This window comes from Gekko japonicus, unplaced genomic scaffold (genome assembly GCF_001447785.1).
Source record: "Gekko japonicus isolate JY-2015 unplaced genomic scaffold, Gekko_japonicus_V1.1 scaffold144, whole genome shotgun sequence".
Taxonomy (NCBI): domain Eukaryota; kingdom Metazoa; phylum Chordata; class Lepidosauria; order Squamata; family Gekkonidae; genus Gekko; species Gekko japonicus.
Window position 1 is genome coordinate 1153726 of NW_015162478.1, and position 18822 is coordinate 1172547.

The 18822-nt window shown below is 46.1% G+C and overlaps 1 protein-coding gene across 2 annotated transcripts in view; it reads right to left on the minus strand.

Moving 5' to 3' along the window:
• BCO1 (beta-carotene oxygenase 1) overlaps positions 1 to 16369 on the minus strand; it is a 65304-nt gene extending 48935 nt beyond the window's left edge. For both annotated transcript variants that reach the window (XM_015405812.1, XM_015405811.1), the window contains exons 1-2: positions 16222 to 16369; positions 3655 to 3783 (exon numbers count right to left, since the gene is read on the minus strand). In XM_015405812.1, coding sequence (XP_015261298.1) covers positions 3655 to 3783; positions 16222 to 16285 — 193 coding nt within the window. In that variant the 5' untranslated portion in view covers positions 16286 to 16369. The remainder of the gene's footprint in view (positions 1 to 3654; positions 3784 to 16221) is intronic.
• Positions 16370 to 18822: the final 2453 nt, after the last annotated feature.

Consider the following 18822-nt stretch of genomic DNA (forward strand, 5'->3'; position numbering starts at 1 on the left):
AACAGCTGGGCCAGAACTACGTCTTGCCCAAGGTCATCCAGCCAGGCGCAAGTGGAGGAGTGGGGAATCAAACCCGGCTCTCCCAGATTAGAGCCCACGCACAAGACCTCAGCAAGGCTGTTAATGATAGGGCATTTTGGAGGACATTAATTCATAGGGTTGCACACACAGATGACTTGCAATGCTTCTCTATCAATGCTGACTAAAGAATTTTTTTTTCTTCAGAAAAACGATTAGATGAGCTTCATAAGCATTTATATAATTATGCATGGTGTGGAGAATGTGGTGAACTTTAAAACAGGCAAAAGAAAACACTTTTGAGCACAATGTCTAATTCACTGCTGGAACACCATGCTGGATTGTACAGAGATGGCCTTGCATCGTCAGAACAGGGAATAAGGCAAATTCGTGGAGAACAGCATATCCCCATTTATTAGCACTGAAGGCTAAACGGAACCTCTACGTTCAGAGACCATATTTATGTATTAAAATATTTATATGCCACTGTTCCCGCTTACAAAAACACTTGACTGACAAGCAACAAATAAGTAAAATCAGAAACAGACATTAACAAGAGGACAGTTCAGCTTCCGAGTGCTTGCCTGAAAAGGTCACAGGCTTACATTTCTTGGGAGAAGCCAGCAGCCGCCGGGCCTTCCTCACCTCTTGATGGAGGCCCTTCCATAAGTTGGAACTGCTGCTGGAAAAAAAGGGGGGGGCTCACTGTGGCCAATCAGACAGCTCAACTAATGGTGAGCTCAGAGAGAATCTGAGGTGGCGAATAGGCTCATAACAAGAGAGATGTTTTTTCAAGAATATTTACCTCTGGACACCAGTTGTTTGCACGGTGGGAGGCACAATTTTGTCTTCATACTCTAAATAAGGACTTCCCAAGAGGATCTGATGGGCCACTACGGGAAATATGATGTTGGATAAAATGGACTTTCGATCCGATCTATCAGGGCTGTTCTTAACCCTTGATGGCCAGCGGCTGTTGACAGGCTGTGTCTGAGGTAACTTTGGATGATGTAAAAATTACATCTATGGTGTTAAAACCGCTATGGCTCCTTTGCTCATGAGGGTCATCCTCTGATGCTGCAAGCGCTTCCACCAGGCATTTGACTACGGAGCCGCCTTATACACCGAGGAGTTTCCCCGTGCCCTGGCTTTACCATCTCTTTCCTCCAGCCTGTGCCCTGGCTTTACCATCGTTATTTCCAGCCTGTGCCTGCCGCACAATAATTGAGCTTACTGAGCTGGTGTGAAAGTATTGCAATTATACGGTCACCTAAGTCATATTATAAATAACCTTGTTATATCTCTGAGGATGCCAGTCACAGCTGCTGGCGAAATGTCAGGTACTACAATGTCAAGACCACAGCCATACAGCCCAGATAATCTACAACAACTAACCTTGCTCTTGTTTACTTATCATGTTCCAGCATTTTAGGCGTATTTTAAATGATTGTTATTTATGTTCTATGTTTATATGTTTTGGAAGGCTTTAACTGTATCTTTATTATATGTTTGTAAGCCGCCCTGAGTCCACCTTGGTGGGGAGGGCGGGGTATAAATTGAATGAATAAATAAATAAATCATCCCACACAAGGCAAACATGCACGTGCAAATCAATCCTGGGTGTTAGAAAGATGGTACACAAGTACCAGGGCAGGCCATGATGCTGACACAAAATGTTGTGAAACGATATTTCAGGAGAGAATGTGAACATCATTCTGGGATCAGTCTTCGCTGTGACCCACACAGCACCTTGAATCCATGAAGCTGCCTTACACCGAGTTAGACCATTGGTCAGTCTTGTCCGCTTGGACTGGTAGCAGCTCTCCAAGGTTGCAGGTGGAGAAGCCCTTTCACCTTTCCTACTACAACATCCTTATAACTGGCAAAGCTGAAGGTTGAACCTGAGATGCAAGACAGATGTTCTGCTCTCAAGCCAAGGGCTTTTAAAAACAGCTGCCTTGCATCCTCAGAACACTGGTCTATCAAGGCCAATCTTGTCTACTCTGACTGGCAGAGACTGTATGACTGAAGTCCATGCAAGCAAGTTACTATGTAATCTTTTTAACTGGGGGTACCAGGGATTGAACCTGGGACCTCCTGCATGAAAAACAGAGGCTCTTCCACTAAGCATTAGGCTGGTGAGCAAGACTGTTTTAGAAGTATTTTATAAATGGCCTTGCTGGATGAAACCGAAAAACCCCATCAATCCCCCATGATGTCAGGCAGCTAGGTTTCACTCCATCTTGCGACAGCGAGTCCCATGAGTATGCTATTATTATGTTTTATATACCTAGGTGGCTATCAGTCATGGCTGTATGGCATTCCCCTGGCGCCACATCTAGCTTCCGTAAAGAGTTTTAGCTTCATTGTCTGAAGCAGGAATACAAGAAATCTCCAGTACAAACATGCTTTTGTGTGGCTCTGTAGGATTACTGGCTGCCTGAACAGGTCTGCTGGTGGAACAGAGTTAAGAACTCAGCAGTCGCAATCAGAGAGACACATGAGACTTTAAAATCATGTGCAACACCGATTTGGGTTCAGTTGGGGGGGGGGGAAGCAAGCAGAAAAATATTCTCAAAGTACTCTAAACAAGTAAATAGACCAAACCTGAAAGAAAGCAACAGCCAATGTACAAGCTGCAAAGCTGTTTGTGCGTTTCAGTACCTCTGTCTTTAAAGTCTCAGTGTGTGTGTGTGTGTGTGTGTGTGTGTGTGTGAAGTGCCATCAAATTGCAGCTGACTTACACTGACCGCAGCAAGGGGTTTCAAGGCAAGTGAGAAGCAGAGGTGGTTTGTCATGGCCTGCCTCTGCAGAGTCTTCCCTGGTGGTCTCCCATCCAACTACTGACCCTGCTTAACTTCCGAGATCTGACGAGATTGGGCTCTCCCATGCCACCTTCCTGTAGCCAGGTATTGTGTGGGGCAGGACGGGGGCAGCCAATAAACAAAGAAAGAGAGTTTGGATGGCAGAAATCTGAAAACAAGCAGAAATCTGAAAACAGAGCTGAAACAAAGCATGATCACTAACATGACACCTTCAACGAGGCAGAAATTACATCGTAGGGTCATACTTACAGCAGTAAGGAACAAGCTTAAAGCTGGTCTATACTCAGAAATAAGTCCCATCTTATCCCACTGGGCAGACTTCAAGGTCATGCACTGATCTTATTGCTGCTTCAATTACATTAAAAAACAACAACGCTTCTCTGCTGTATTGTACTGTAGCCCTCCTTGTCCTGCATTCTGTCTCCAAAAGGGGGCACTGCAGTCCAAAGGCTTCTCTAAGTTTACAGACAAGGACAGTGGTGGAGATAGCCCATCTCCTGTTGTCTGTCTCCACCATGTGGGTAAGGAAAGGCATGCTGCCTTTGATCGCAGTTCCATTTAGGTCACCTGGCTAACATCCATACCATAGCTAGACTCAACCGGGCCCTGCTGTTTTTCATTAGTCACCAGGAGCTTTTTCATTGTGGTTACTGCAAGGATTGTGTGTGTCCCAAATCAGATACCCACACCAGTCCCAATCTGTGGGAAGCAGAGCTCTCCTGCTTCCCTTTCGAATTTCAGGGCTTCTGTTTTGTTTTGCTGCTCAATAGACTAGCACAGCTACCCCCCTGGCACTGATAAACAAACCTACCATTCTTTATCGTAAAACTGTGCAACAAAGCCATGCCATCGAACCAGTGATTGTATTCGGTTTCCCCGATTTTATGCATGCCCGGGCCATTGCGAATAAGGACTCCCTCCATCCAGCTTGGTATCTCGCCTGTAAAAGGAAAAATGCTACATTAGGACATTTGCTGCAGGCGCCATCAGATCCTAAGACCTTTTCCTTCAAGTGGCCCTAAACTGGCCCCCAGCCAATGCAATATAGTACTGAATTTTGCAAGGCAGTAAGAGAAGTAATCAGAAGGCCAAATGGAGTGGGTAGGCTAGCAATGGCTTTTTCGTCTTGCTTTGGAGCTAAAAATTGCCTCCCGAGAGTCTGTTTTATATAACTGCAACAACGCCAGCAGCCCAAATCTCCCTGAATCTCCTGCTGGCTCTTCCTCCCAGCCTCCCCTAGAAGGCTGATGGCCCTTGCTCTCAATGAAGGTTCTTACTCACCAGTACTTACCCTGATGCCCACCAAGGTTTTCAAAAGTGAGTGGGGCCACTGTAAGGCAGGGCTTGTAACTGGCTCCTGTCATTCAAAGGGAAGGGTTTTCCACTGGACGAGGAAGAGGCAGCCATTTGGGGTTTGACTCCACCTCCTGTGGTAGCCATATTGGGGTGGTGCTTACCACCCCCTTCTCAAAATTCCCAAGGTGCCCACAGCCTGAAAAAGATTGGGGACCCCCTGCTCCAATCATTAGCTGTTAAATATGCAGTCTGTTCAGGCAATATCAGTTTTGAATGTCTACCTCTCATGGAAACGGGGAAAGCTCGGAACTGCCAATAGCCCTCCAGGGGGAAAAACAACAGGTAGCAATCTGCTGCTGGGTTCCTGGGGGGTATGATGTGTCTGGGCTCCAATATGAGCAGCCAGTAGACCTCAAGATGCTGGTTTTAACCCATGTGTGTGTAGACGACCCAGGCTGGCCTGATCTCATCAGATCTCAGAAACCAAGCAGGGTCAACCCTGATTAGTACTCAGATGGGAGACCAACTGTTGCTGCGCAGAGGCAGGCAATAGGCAAACCACCTCTGTTCATCTCTGGCCTTGAAAACCCCAGGAGAGGTTGCCATAGGCCCCTGCCACATGGCAGGGAAAACACAGGGAAACGTGCGGCTTTTAAAAGCCGCACCAAAGTTGAGACGCCGCGGCGGGATCCCACGGATCCCCTGAGTCGTGGCGCGGCGCTCCCCGGCACGATCAGATGCCGGGGAGGAAGAGTTGGATGGGAGGGGGAGGCTGCCGAACTGCGCATGAATGCAATATAGTACTGAATTTTGCAAGGCAGTAAGAGAAGTAATCAGAAGGCCAAATGGAGTGGGTAAGCTAGCAATGGCTTTTTCGTCTTGCTTTGGAGCTAAAAATTGCCTCCCGAGAAACTGAAGTGTCTGTTTTATATAACTGCAACAATGCCAGCAGCCCAAATCTCCCTGAATCTCCTGCTGGCTCTTCCTCCCAGCCTCCCCTAGAAGGCTGATGACGCTTGCTCTCAATGAGGGTTCTTACTCAGTCACCAGTACTTACCCTGATGCCCACCACGGTTTTCAAAAGTGGGTGGGTGCATTGTAAGGCAGGGCTTGTAACTGGCTTCTGTCATTCAAAGGGAAGGGTATTCCACTGGACGAGGAAGAGGCAGCCATTTGGGGTTTGACTCCACCTCCTGTGGTAGCCATATTGGGGTGGTGCTTACCACCCCCTTCTCAAAATTCCCAAGGTGCCCACAGCCTGAAAAAGATTGGGGACCCCCTGCTCCAATCATTAGCCGTTAAATATGCAGTCTGTTCAGGCAATATCAGTTTTGAATGTCTACCTCTCATGGAAACGGGGAAAGCTCGGAACTGCCAATAGCCCTCCAGGGAAAAAAACAACAGGTAGCAATCTGCTGGGTTCCTGGGGGGTATGATGTTTCTGGGCTCCAATATTAGCAGCCAGTAGACCTCAAGATGCTGGTTTTAACCCATGTGTGTGTAGACGACCCAGGCTGGCCTGATCTCATCAGATCTCAGAAACCAAGCAGGGTCAACCCTGATTAGTACTCAGATGGGAGACCACTGTTGCTGCGCAGAGGCAGGCAATAGACAAACCACCTCTGTTCGTCTCTGGCCTTGAAAACCCCAGGAGAGGTTGCCATAAGTTGGCCACGTCTCAATGACACTTATACACACAGCCCTCAAGATGTTGATTTTAACCAACAAAACCACAAAAAGTGTGGGATGTAAAAAATAGCCAGGAGTAACAGGAATCAATCATATCCGATCTGGCTTGGATTTCACATTCATCACATAGATTAATAGGTGTTGCTGACGTTCCTGAGCCTTCCATTACTCAGGTTGCTATGGATACCATTAAATTGCATGCAGAAGGACGTGGATGGGATACTTAGACGTTCAAGAGACCTGCCTACTGCTTGTGTGCTGGACTTGTCTCCATCCTGGCTAGAAAAACCTGCCCAAAGAAGGCTATCTCAATAGATGGCAAAGATCTGTAGCATCTCATCAATAAAAGACTTAGTGCCTCTGGCCTTAAGAGGGGCAATGGTTAATTAACACATGAAGCCACCTTGAAGTGAATCCAACCAGTCTTGTTTACTCCACCTGGCAGTGGCTTTCCAGGGCCTCAGGTGGAGACCTTTCACACACTATTACTTGATCTTTTTAACTGGGGATATTGGGGGATTGAAATTGAAATCTTCTACATACAAAGCAGGTGCTCAACCAGTGGCCCATGGCTTCCCCTTAAATGAAGCTGCCTTAGACTGAGTCAGACTCCAGGTCTCAGCATCAGAATTGTCTGCTTAGACTGGTTGTGGCTCTCCAAGGTCTCAGCTTGAGGTCTTTTGCATTACCCACTACCTGATCCTGGAGATGTTGGGGGCTGAGCCTGGGACCTCTGTCACACAAAGCAGATGATTTACCACTGAGCCATGGCACCTTCCCAAGCTACATGTGATGCCGGAGTTCTGGCACTGGAGCTTTTGACATGTCACTTGACCTTTAAGAGCAACTATGTGGGGGAGAATGTTGATATGGACTGCCGGTGGCAAGAAAGGCAGAGAACCTGAATCCTTTCTCCCCTATCCTACCTCCTCAGTTGCTAAAGGCTCCTCCAGGGGTATTTGTAATCTGGTGGGGCAAAAAAAATAAGAAGAGATTGGATTTATATCCCGCCCTTCACTCAGAGCGGTTTACAAACTCCTTCCCCTTCCCCTCCCCACAACAGACACCCCATGAGGTAGGTGGGGCTGAGAGAGCTCTTTCCAGAACTGTCCTTGAGAGAGCAGCTCTGACAGAACTGTGGCTTGCCCAAGGCCATCCAGCAGCTGCAAGTGGAGAAGTGGGGAATCAAACCCGGTCCTCCCAAATAGAGTCTGCGAACTTAACCACTACACCAAACTGGTTCAGGTATACATATAAAATTAACCCTTTCATCCCTATCACTATGGTCCTCATACGTTTTACCCCATCACAGCTACTTTTTAAGATGGATTATACATCAAGAGTTTCGGTTACACCTTTCTACCACCACATGTAGTTTGGCCCCTTGCATTCCTTCTCTTGAAAAGACAAAAGCTGTGGTTATGGCCTTCAAATGGGCTTTGCCTCAGTTGTTTAGAACTCCTCAGTCAAAGACTCATCCTGTGCTTGGAAGAAAAACGTGTCCGATGCGGGTTTTCCTGTTCTAGCAACCCTGAATTATGACAAGCAACTCCTGACAAAATTCGCTCCTTTGTACAACTTCTGAAGGCCTAAAAGCCTGGTCCCCAACTGAACCTGGTTTTCCTACAGGCCTTCCCTAAAGAAGATTGTACTGATGGCCTTAAGAGGGACAATAGTTTGAACAGGAAGGGAATCCGACAGTGGGGTGGATCTAACCTGCTTTTCCACTGGTGAAAAGCTATGCTGTGGATCACGGGACCCTTCATAGACAAAAGTCACATGAAACAATGGCTGCAGTAAGGAGAGAAATGATATATTTATTTACTTCATTTATAACCTGCCTTTCCCCCAAATGCAGAAAGGCAGATTATAAATGCCTTTCTCCTCTCCTCCATTTTATCCTCACAACAGCCCTATGAGGTAGGGTAGGCTGAGTGTCTGTGACCGGCCCAAGGGCGCCTAGCAAGCTTTCATGGCAGGGTGGGGATCTGAATCCAGGTCAAGCAACTCCTGACAAAATTCGCTCCTTTGCGCAACTTCTGAAGGCCCAAAAGCCTGGTCCTTAACTGAACCTGGTTTCCCTATAGGCCTTCCCTAAAGAAGATTGTACTGACGGCCTTAAGAGGGACAATGGTTTGAACAGGAAGGGAATCCGACAGTGGGGTGGATCTAACCTGCTTTTCCACTGGTGAAAAAAAGAGGGGGGATTGACCACTGAAAAGCTATGCTGTGGATCACGGGACCCTTCATAGACAAAAGTCACATGAAACAATGGTTGCAGTAAGGAGAGAAATGATATATTTATTTACTTCATTTATAACCTGCCTTTCCCCCAAATGCAGAAAGGCAGATTATAAACGCCTTTCCTCCATTTTATCCTCACAACAGCCCTGTGAGGTAGGGTAGGCTGAGTGTCTGTGACCGACCCAAGGGCGCCTAGCAAGCTTTCATGATGGCAGGGTGGGGATCTGAATCCAGGTCTCCCAGATCCTAGTGTGATACTCTGACTACTCCCACACTGAGATAAAAAGCTGGCTGTTCCTGGGGTATCTGCACTTACTTTGAATACTGAACTGCTGGTTGTAGAATTCATTTTCAGGCATGGTCTTGTGTGAACAGCCACAGCTGAGGAATTGAGGACCTGGCAAAGGACTTTGAAATAACTTCTGGGAAAGATACAAATCAAAAACTTCCAGCATTTTTAATTAGATTTTTTTAAAAACCCTAAATTTGGTACCATTTGATTGCTTCTGAGGCTTTTACTGGCCCAAGAGTATCCTTCCTTGGACCAAGCAGGTTTCTTTTATGACCCACCTTGAGGATTCAAAAAGGCCTGAAGGTGAGTTAGAGTGACTGACTTACAGAAACGTCCTTGGTCCAATAAAAACCACAAAACCAAAACAATCTCAAGTTCATTTATTTATCGAAGCCATTTTTAGCCCACCTTTCTCTTAAAGATGGACAATTCACTGCCACAGGAAGTGAAGCATGGCAGAAGCATGGACGGCTTCAAGAGGGGATTGGATAAACTGTAACATATGGAGCAGAGGTCCACCAGTGGCTATTAGCCACAAGGTATAGATAAGGACTCTGGGGCAAGGGATGCTCTGTCACCTTGGTGCTTGGGGGGGTCAACAGTGGGAGGGCTTCTAATGTCCTGGCCCCACTGGTGGACCTCCTGATGGCACCTGGTAGTTTTGGCCACTGTGTGACACAGAGTGTTGGACTGGGTGGGCCATTGGCCTGATCCAACATTGGCTTCTCTTATGTTCTTATGTCTTCAATAAATAAATGTGGAGTGTGTTGTTGTTTTTACCAACGTGGCAGAGTAGGGATTCGAACCTGAATCTCCCAGATCCTAGTGTGACCCTCTACCTTCTATGCCACATTGGGTCTATGTAAATTACACCTACATGGCTAACTGGTAATATTTCCTCAGATTACATGAGCAACCTTCCTCACAAGTGACCTTTGCACTGCGGATTGCTTATCAGTTACGGAGAGCTTCCAATTGGCAGTGCCCTCTATCACCTTATCACTTTTGTGGTTTGCATAGCCACCTTGAGAGACAGATTGCTGTAAACCTCTCCGGCCTTGGCTTCCCCAATTAACATTCCAGAGCAATTAAGTCCTGTGAGAGGGGGTGGTGGTGTGAAGCTGCAGATCACATCACCTGCTCTTCTGACATGACCAGAGACCAATGAAATTATCCTTTCACTGATTGACCTACTTGTATCTATAGGACAGGCCACGGTGGCTCAGAGGTAGACACTGAACTGCAGGGTGGAAGGTCAGTAGTTCAGCAGTTCAAGACCTGAGTGCCACATGATGGAGTGAGCTCTGGTCCCAGCTCCTGCCAACCTACCAGTTTGAAAGCAAGAAATTGCAAGTAGATAAATAGGTACCGCTTCGGTGGGAAGGTAACAGCATTCCGTGTGCCTCGGTGTCTAGTCATGCTGCCCACATGACCACAGAGACATCTTTGGACAGCGCTGGCTCATTGGCTTGGAAACTGAGATGAGCACCACCCCCTAGAGTCAGATTCAAGTGGCTTTAGAGCAAGGGAAACCTTTACCTTTTTATCTATAGGAAATTCCTTGAACCCTGATTGGTGCACAAGCCTAGCGACCATTTAGGATTCTAGCAATAAATTTGAAACCTATTCAGGGGGCTTGGTGGTGTTGGTATGCTGCTGAAGCCAACCAGCCTAGCATTTGGGACTCTAGAGACGGAGTACACTTTGGACCCAGAGTGTGTAACGTCGTGCCTTTTGAGAACCAAGGTTCTACACATGTTGAGCTAGTTTCTTAATATCTAGTTTTATTGTTTTTCCTCACAGTAACCTTTTAAGTAATTCTGCACTTTTTATAATAATACTCTTTGCACTTAATACAAATATATATATTAAGCCAACCAGCCTGGCATTTGGGACTCTAGAGACAGAGTACACTTTGGACCCAGAGTGCGTAACGTCTTGCCTTTTGAGAACCAAGGGTCTCCTGCTGTGAGTCAACCTGGCAGGATGGATTCCCTAGTTAATCCCAGTAAGGTCAGGAGTTTGTCCTTTGGCTCCTGACTGGAGGGACACAGGACTGGTGGTAGCCTACCCAGGTTAAAGGTATACAGGTGCCTTTAACATCCTTTGTAATTCTAGCTAGCCAGCCTCTTGGTGAAGATAGTCTCTAGCCCGGCTTGGGCAGGGGAAGCCTCCTTTTCAAGATGGAAGAGAGAGAAGAGAAGAGATTGGATTTATACCCCACTCTTCACTACCCGAAGAAGTCTCAGAGCAGTTTACAATCCCTTTCCTTTCCCCTCCCCACAACAGACACCCTGTGAGGTAGGTGGGGCTGAGAGAGCTCTTTTGAGAACTGCTCCTGAGAGAACAGCTCTGAATTAACTTGTAACTGACCCAAGGTCACACCAGCAGCTGCATGTGGAGGAGTGGGGAATCGAACAAGGTTCTCCCAGATTAGAGACTGTGCTCCTAACCACTACACCAAAGTAGTCACAGAGGATATTTACTTGTTCAAGAGCACACTGGGAGTCGAAGTCTGGCCGCACCATCTCAAAATGTACACTCTAGAGCAAGCCAAATAATCAAAGGATTGGGGCACTTTTCCTGTAAGGAAAGGCTAACGTGTCTGGGGCATCTTCATTCTGGAAAGAAAAGACTAAAGGAAAGACATGAAAGAAGTTTATAAAATCATGTAAGGGGACCAGAAAGTGGAGAGAGAGGAACAACTTTCCCCATACCCTTCCCCCAGAGCTTCTGGTCACTTGGTAAAATCAATTGTTGATAGATCCAAAAGGAAACATTTCACCACATGACACAGAATGAATATATGGAATTTGCTGCCACAAAATGACCACTGGCTTAGGTGGTTTTAACAGGTGACTAGATAAAAGCTAAAAAGAACCTCCAAGTTTCGAGGCAGTGTACCAAAGAACCATTTCCTGGGTAGCAGGGCTGCTCTCTTTGCACTTCTTGCAGTCTCCTGGAAGCATTTAGTTGACTACTCTGTGAAACAGGACATGATGCTAGCAGAGACGGACCCTGGGTCTGACCAGCAGAATTCTTCTTATCTACTTTATATGGATGTAGAATGGGGAATTCTACCTGCACTTAAAGAAGATTTTTTGTTTAAGAATATGCAAGAATCTCAATCAATGGGACAGGCAAGCACTGGAGAAAGTCCATCATAGATTTTTATTTAAGAAGATGCTAAAGAATCTCTCGCAATGCCCTGACCTAGACAGCCCAGGCAAGCCTGATCTTGTCAGATCTCGGAAGCTAAGCAGGGTCGACCCTGGCAAGTACTTGGATGGGAGACCTCCTTGGAATACCAGAGGTGGGAGACAGGGGCAGGCTTTATTCAGCCACCTCCCTGAATATCCTCCAGGCCATCAGTAGGGGTCAGTCACCGAGGTTGCCATGACTTCCAGGTGCACACACACTCACATGCATACATATTCTTTAAAAAGAATGTCTCTCCATCAATGAGACAGGTGAGCACCAATGCTCCCTCTAAGCCAGTGGTGGCGAACCTATGGCATGGGTGCCAGAGGTGGCACTCAGAGCCAACTCTGTGGGCACGCGTGCCAGGCCCAGACCATCATTGAAGTGTCAAATTCTCTGCCAAATAATTTTAAGTAAATGAGAGCATTTGGAATTGCTTTCCTTACTTTGTTTGGATCATCTTAAGTTAATGTATGAGTTGTTTTTTCTAAAGTAAAACCTCAGTATTCAGGTTAAATTGCTATGTTGGCACTTTGCGATAAATAAGTGGGTTTTGGGTCGCAGTTTGGGCACTCGGTCTCTAAAAGGTTCGCCATCACTGCTGTAAGCTGTGGAGTCTTGTGAGCAAAAATTCTACTTTGTGAGCTACTGGCATTAAAATTGTGAGTGAGCGATTTGGCTACTGCATAAATTAGTTTGCTCTGGAGCCATCCTTCCTGAGCTAAGGCAAAAATCTGTGAGCCGGAGGCTAAAAAACTGAGCTAGCTCACACTAACTCAGCTTAGAGGGAACACTGGTGAGCACTGGAGAAAGCCCACCTTCTACACCAGATCTCAAAGCAGTTGGGGCAAGATAGAGGAGTACTCGGAATCCAGGAAAAAATGAGAAGGGATAAAACTCGTATTCGATCTTGCTGTTGGATCACTGTTGAGACCTATTTGCTGAGACATTTGCCCATGAAACCTCCCAGCGAATATCCTAGAATCACAGCAAACAGTGGCGAGCAGGGCTTTCTTTGTAGAAAAAGTCCAGCAGGAACTCATTAGCATGAGAGGCCACACCCAAGAGCAGAAACTCATTAGCATATTAGGGCACACCCCTGACAGCACATCTCATTAGCATATTAGGCCACACCCCCATGTTACCAGAAGTGTGGTCATCCAGCCACACCCACCTTTCCCTTCTTATTCTGTTTGCCTTGTTTGTTGTCAAAACCCAGAGCTTTTTTTGTAGCTTCCCTCTCCGTCCTGCTTCCAACCAGCAATGGCGCCATTAGAGAGGAAGGCTCCTACCATAGCTCAACCAAGGATTCCTTCCTTATGAAACATTTGCATTGAATTGTAACATCAGTTGTGTCAGCGAGCTGCCAAAAATAGCCCTGGTGGCGAGTAACCAAAGAAGTACCTCAATGCTGAACCCCTTCATGGGGTCTAGTTCTAGCTCAGCCGAGAATCCCTTCCCTCCACTTTCCAGTTGCCACCAGGAGGACAGGAAGCAGCCCTCCACCTCTATGTCATGCTCAGATTCCGCTCAGTTTCCCTCTCCGTCCTGCTTCCAACCAGCAATGGTGCCATTAGAGAGGAAGGCTAAGGATCCTACCATAGCTCAGCCAAGGATTCCTTCCTTATGGAACATTTGCATTCAATTGTAACATCAGTTGTTGGGTTTTATTTTTAATTCCCATGAGCCGATTTAGGCTATAAAATGGGAATGAAACTCCATGAAACTGCAGAGCGGTCGGGTTAGAACGGATAAAAGGAAGTACTTCTTCACCCAAAGAGTGATTAATACATGGAATTCACTGCCACAGGAAGTGGTGGGTGCTACAAGCATGGACGGCTTCAAAAGGGAATTAGATAAGCATATGGAGCAGAGGTCCATCAGTGGCTATTAGCCACAAGGTATAGCTAGGGGCTCTGGGGCAAGTGATGCTCTGTCTTCTTGGTGCTTGGGGGGGGGTCAACAGTGGGAGGGCTTCTAATGTCCTGGCCCCACTGCTGGACCTCCTGATGGCACTGGTATTTCTGGCCACTGTGTGACACAGAGTGTTGGACTGGATGGGCCTTTGGCCTGATCCAACATTGGCGTCTCTTATGTTCTTATGTTCTTATGGCATTGATTTTTTTTTTTATATCTCTGCTGCTGAGACATTAAAGACACCTTTGCAAGCCCCCAAGTATAGTGCTGTCATTTTTACAGCAACTGAATTGCTCCTGTTTCCATTCTTTAAACTGTACTTATTTTATTTTTCTGTCAAGTTGCAGCCAATTTATGAAGATCCCAGAGACATTTGAATGCAAGAGATTGTACAGAGGTCATTTACCATTGCCTGCCTCTGTGTAGCAACCCTGGATTTCCTTGGTAGTTTCCCATCCGAGTACTAACCAGGTCTGACCCTGCTTAGCTTCTGAAATCTGACGCGATCAGGCAAGCCTGGGCTATTGAGTTCTGCATTGCATCTATGTATATAAACCATAATGCTTTAGTTACCGTTGCTTATATATATATATATAAACAGTACTGAGAAAGGTCTAAGAGAGTTGAGATTTTAGGCAACCGAACCCCTACTAAGAGAGAAGCAGATCAGGGTCTGCTCTCGTACCCACATATCATGGGGAAAAACAAAAATGTCCATCTATTGGTTATAATTACTAGGGAGAAATAAGGGTTTTCTAAGTCCACTAAAGTCAGCAGGCTTAAATCTGTTATTGTACTGTAAAAGCCTCCCAGCGACACTTTTGTTGTTGTTGTTCAGTCGCACAGTCGAGTCTGACTCTTTGCGACCCCATGGACCACATCACGCCAGGCCCTCCTGTCTTCCGTCGTGCTCTGGAGTTTGCTTACTTTTATGTTCGTTGCATCGATAACACTGTAACCATCTCATCCTTTACCGTCCCCTTCTTCTTTGACCTTCAAGCTTTCCCAGCATCAGGGTCTTCTCCAGTGAGTGCTCCCTTCTCATTTGGTGGCCAAAGTATTTGAGCTTCAGTTTCATTATCTGGCCTTCCAGGGAACAGTCAGGGTTGATTTCTTTTAGGATTGACTGATTTGATCTCCTTGCAGTCCAAGAAGCTCTCAAGAGTCTTCTCCAGCGCCATAATTCAAAAGAATCTATTATTCGGCGTTTGGCCTTCCTTATAGTCCAACTCTCACAGAGACACTAACTTTTACATAAATCCCCAGTGATTCAAATTCCACTAATAATGCCAATATAAAAGCTGCACAATGTAATGAAACATCAAATATGTCAAAATGTATGTCGGCAATATCACCAATCCATTGGTTGTAAAGGAAACCATCAAGTATAGGCCAGGATCTAAAACAACTGTGAAATTATCTCCATCCTCCGTCCATCCAAGGCTAGCCTCATCTCATCAGATCTCAGAAGCTAAGCAGGGTTGACCTTGGCTATTATTTGGATGGGAGACCTCCAAGGAATACCAGGGTCATGATGCAATGGCAATTGACCTCTGAATGCCTCTTGCCTTGAAAACCCCAGGAGGTCGCCATGAATCAGCTCTGAGTGGATGGCAAAGAAAAGAAAAGAAAAGAAAAGCAAGGGGACTTTAAACTTGTTTTCCTAGAAAAGCAACCAGCTCCCCTCCCCTCCCCCACCAGCTGCCACAAGGTGACTTTTTCTGTACAATGAAGAATTCCAGGCTAAAAAAAGCATAATAATTCCACTAGCCTAGCACATACCTTATATTATAAGCTGTTATTAGAGCACAGGAACATAAGTAGAGGCTAGCGGGATCAGACCAGTGGTCCATCTAGTCCAGCGTATTTCCAAGTACCCATCCTGTATGTTTACAATGAGGGCTGCCAACAGGTGGGGCGGGGGGGTACTCCAACAGGCGGGGGGGGGGGAATAACCCTTTCATAGGGGCTACTAATGTGTGTGGAATTGGCAGTTGAAGCTTTTCATGGCATGGAGGTATCGGGTTAAATTAACATCCTAGAGAAGGTAGGTAGATAAGATCCCATAAAATCCCTATTAAATGGAGATCCCCCCCCCCCGCAACTGGTAACCAATGTTCCCTCTAAGCTGAGTTAGTGTGAGCTAGCTCACACTAACTCAGCTTAGAGGGAACACTGCTGGTAACCCCGATTCAGTACCCCAGATCCTTAATCTAAACCGGGTGTTAACACCTTGCTTTTAACAGATTCCACATGACTGGCAGGTCTCCAGCCTATCATCAAAAGCGCCCTTGTCTTCCCGCACTAGTTGAAATGCAGAGAGCTTGTCAAAGGAACCAAGCAAAAGCATCCTTTCCCAAGTTTCTACGCTCGGAAGCTTTTACTGTTTTGTTTTTCTTTTAACCCCACCATTGAACAGACAGCAATCTGACTGCAACCGCTCACGGCTGAACCAAGCATGCATAATCCTTGGAGAAGTCCATTTCACTGAGCCCAGAAGCAAATTCCCGTTGTAGGAAATGCAACAAAAGTTTGAGACCTGCGGCACCTCTAAGACCGGCAAAGTTTAATTCAAGGTATAAACCTTCGTGCGCGAGTACACTTCCTCAGATACAGTGAAGTAGAAAACAGACAGACCCAAAGGGGGAAAATGCAACCATTTGGCCAGAAGAACCCAGCGGACGCCGTGGCGCCGGAGCGTTCTTCGCCTTGGAGCCTTTCCTGAGCGCGTTCACTCACCGTGCACTTCTGCCTGGACGGGCTCCGGGTGTTCCTGTTTACTTCTGCTGAACAGTCTTTCCATCCTGTCTCCGGGCGCTGGAAATTGCTGCCTCGGCGGTGCTGAGCACGGAGCTCTGCTTGCTCTCTCTCGGGCTCTCTCTCTTTAACCTACGGGCAGGAAAGGGTTTTCGTTTCACTTTGGTCTGAATTTATCTTTGCTGGGTAAGTGAGTATCGCAGGCTGCCAGCCAACTGCTGGTGGCTGAAAGTTTATCACTTCTCTCCCTCCCCCCGCTGTACAAACTGTCTCCAGATCGGAATGACGCCGGTTTGTGCTCAGAAGAAGCCCGCGAAAGGAGGGGACTTACTAAAACGAAGGACAGCGATTGCCCATAGGGAATACATGAGTGCCCATAGAGAATAATGGAGAGTAGGCTTGCCCAGTGGGGATGGTGCAGTACATAATTGACAATAAGGAATCCAAAATTGCCAATAGAGAATCCATGACTGCCCATGGAGGTCGCTTGCCCATAGGGGATAATGGAGTACATAATTGCCAATAGAGAATCCATAATGCCAATAGATAATCCATGACTGTCCATAAGGAATAATGGAGAGGACGCTTGCCCATAGGGGATAATGGAGTACATAATTTCCAATAGAGAATCCATGATTGCTCATAGGGACATAATTGCCAACAGAGAATCCATGGAAGGGGGCCACCATGCTTGGGTTAAAATCACTGAAATTCACCAGAAACAGCAGAATAAAATGGCATTTTAGACTTGAATACAGAGGGCATTTCAATAAAATATGAGAGATGGTACTTTTTATCAAGGGAGCAAGAGCAAATTCTATCAGAGTAGGGAAGATGCAAAAAGCATCCTCTCTTGACCACCATTGAATGGGAACAAATGAAGTAAACTGGTTTCATTTAGGAGGAAGAAACAAATCTCAGTGTATTGAAGTGCATTATTCAGACATCACAACAATTTATGTATTTATTATATTTATTCATCGCCTAATCCCCATGATCGTGGGGCTCTAGGCTATGTACAAATTTTAAAACCATATAAACATAAAAACCGTATCCAGCAAATTATCCAGTAACTAGAGCAAGTGTCTAAAATTTCTTGTATTTCCCTCCCGTATCTGGTCTGTGGGTCCTTCACATGCATAGGGAAGGGAGTAAGTGCCATAAGGAGTAGAGGATCCAGGTAGGATGCTAGCCATGATGTAAAACCATTGCTGTCCTCAACCAAATGCCTGGTGGAACATCTCTGCCTTACAGGCCCTGCGGAATTGCATAAGATCTTGCAGGCCCTGGTGTTATTTGGCAGAGAGCTCTGCCAGGTTAGATCTAACCCAAGACGTCTTCAGTCCTGGCTTCACGCCGTAATTTGTTCATGAGACTGGAACTAAGGACGCCAAGAGGCCTGGGGTCAACCAAAGGCCTGGTGGAACATCTCTGCCTTACAGGCCCTGCGGAATTGCATAAGATCCTGCAGGCCCTGATGTTATTTGGCAGAGAGCTCTGCCAGGTTAGATCTAACCCAAGACGTCTTCAGTCCTGGCTTCACGTACCAGGGAATGGGAGGGAACATAAGAACCAGAGGATTTCAGTATCGTTCACATCACAGACCGTAATTTGTTCATGAGACTGGAACTAGGGATGCCAAGAGGCCTGGGGGGGAAATGTCCTGTCCCTTTGACAGAGGCTTAATGTGCAGAAATGAGCCCTGGAAGCTTTTCATGGCATGGAAACATCACCAGGTAAATAACATCACATTAAGCTTCAGGTCTCTGCTAATGGGACAGGATGATTCCCTCCTCCCTCCAGGCAATTTGTCACACTAGACTGGAGTGTACCCGGTGTGTCTTGACACAGCACAACCACAGCCTTCAATAAGTGGCCTCCATTTCACTGTGAACACGAGCAAATAAATGTACAGGGATTTGGGGGAAAACTTATTTCATTGTTTTCTGGCCATTGTAGAAAAGAACCTGCGTCTTCGTCCAGCTGTCCTTATCACCTTCTTCTTTTCTGAAGGAACTGCATTAATCTCTAGTCATATTTATTACCACCAACCATAAACCTCAGTTGTCTAGTTACCTTTGGACCCATCAGCTGTTTATGTAAGGATTGCCTTCTGAAGAAGCAGATGAAGTTGTTTTAAAACATGGCCATTGATTGAGTTCAATTTACATTGCACAATTAAGTTCAAGTCAAATTACACAATTGTTCAGAGTAAAATTGATAGTACTGACAACCTGAAGTATCCGGACAATGTATCACTAGCAGAAAAAAAATGCAACGGCAAAACCAATAAATTCAGAGAATATCTTTATTGAAGTTATATTGATGGACTGTTATCTTGTTGTGCTTGATGGACTGTTATCTCGTTGTGCCAAGAAAAGCAAGCTCTAAGCATCTCTGTTAAATCTCTGCCTTGTGGACTTGATCTCTGCCTCCAATTAAGTAGCAATGTATTTAATAGCCAATAGACATTAATCCTCAGCAAATTCAACACATTTCCTCATCCCTCTCAAATTTAGCACCAGGGATATCTTCTATCTAGTTTCTTGTATATATCTATAAACTCAGTACCAGGTGTGATTA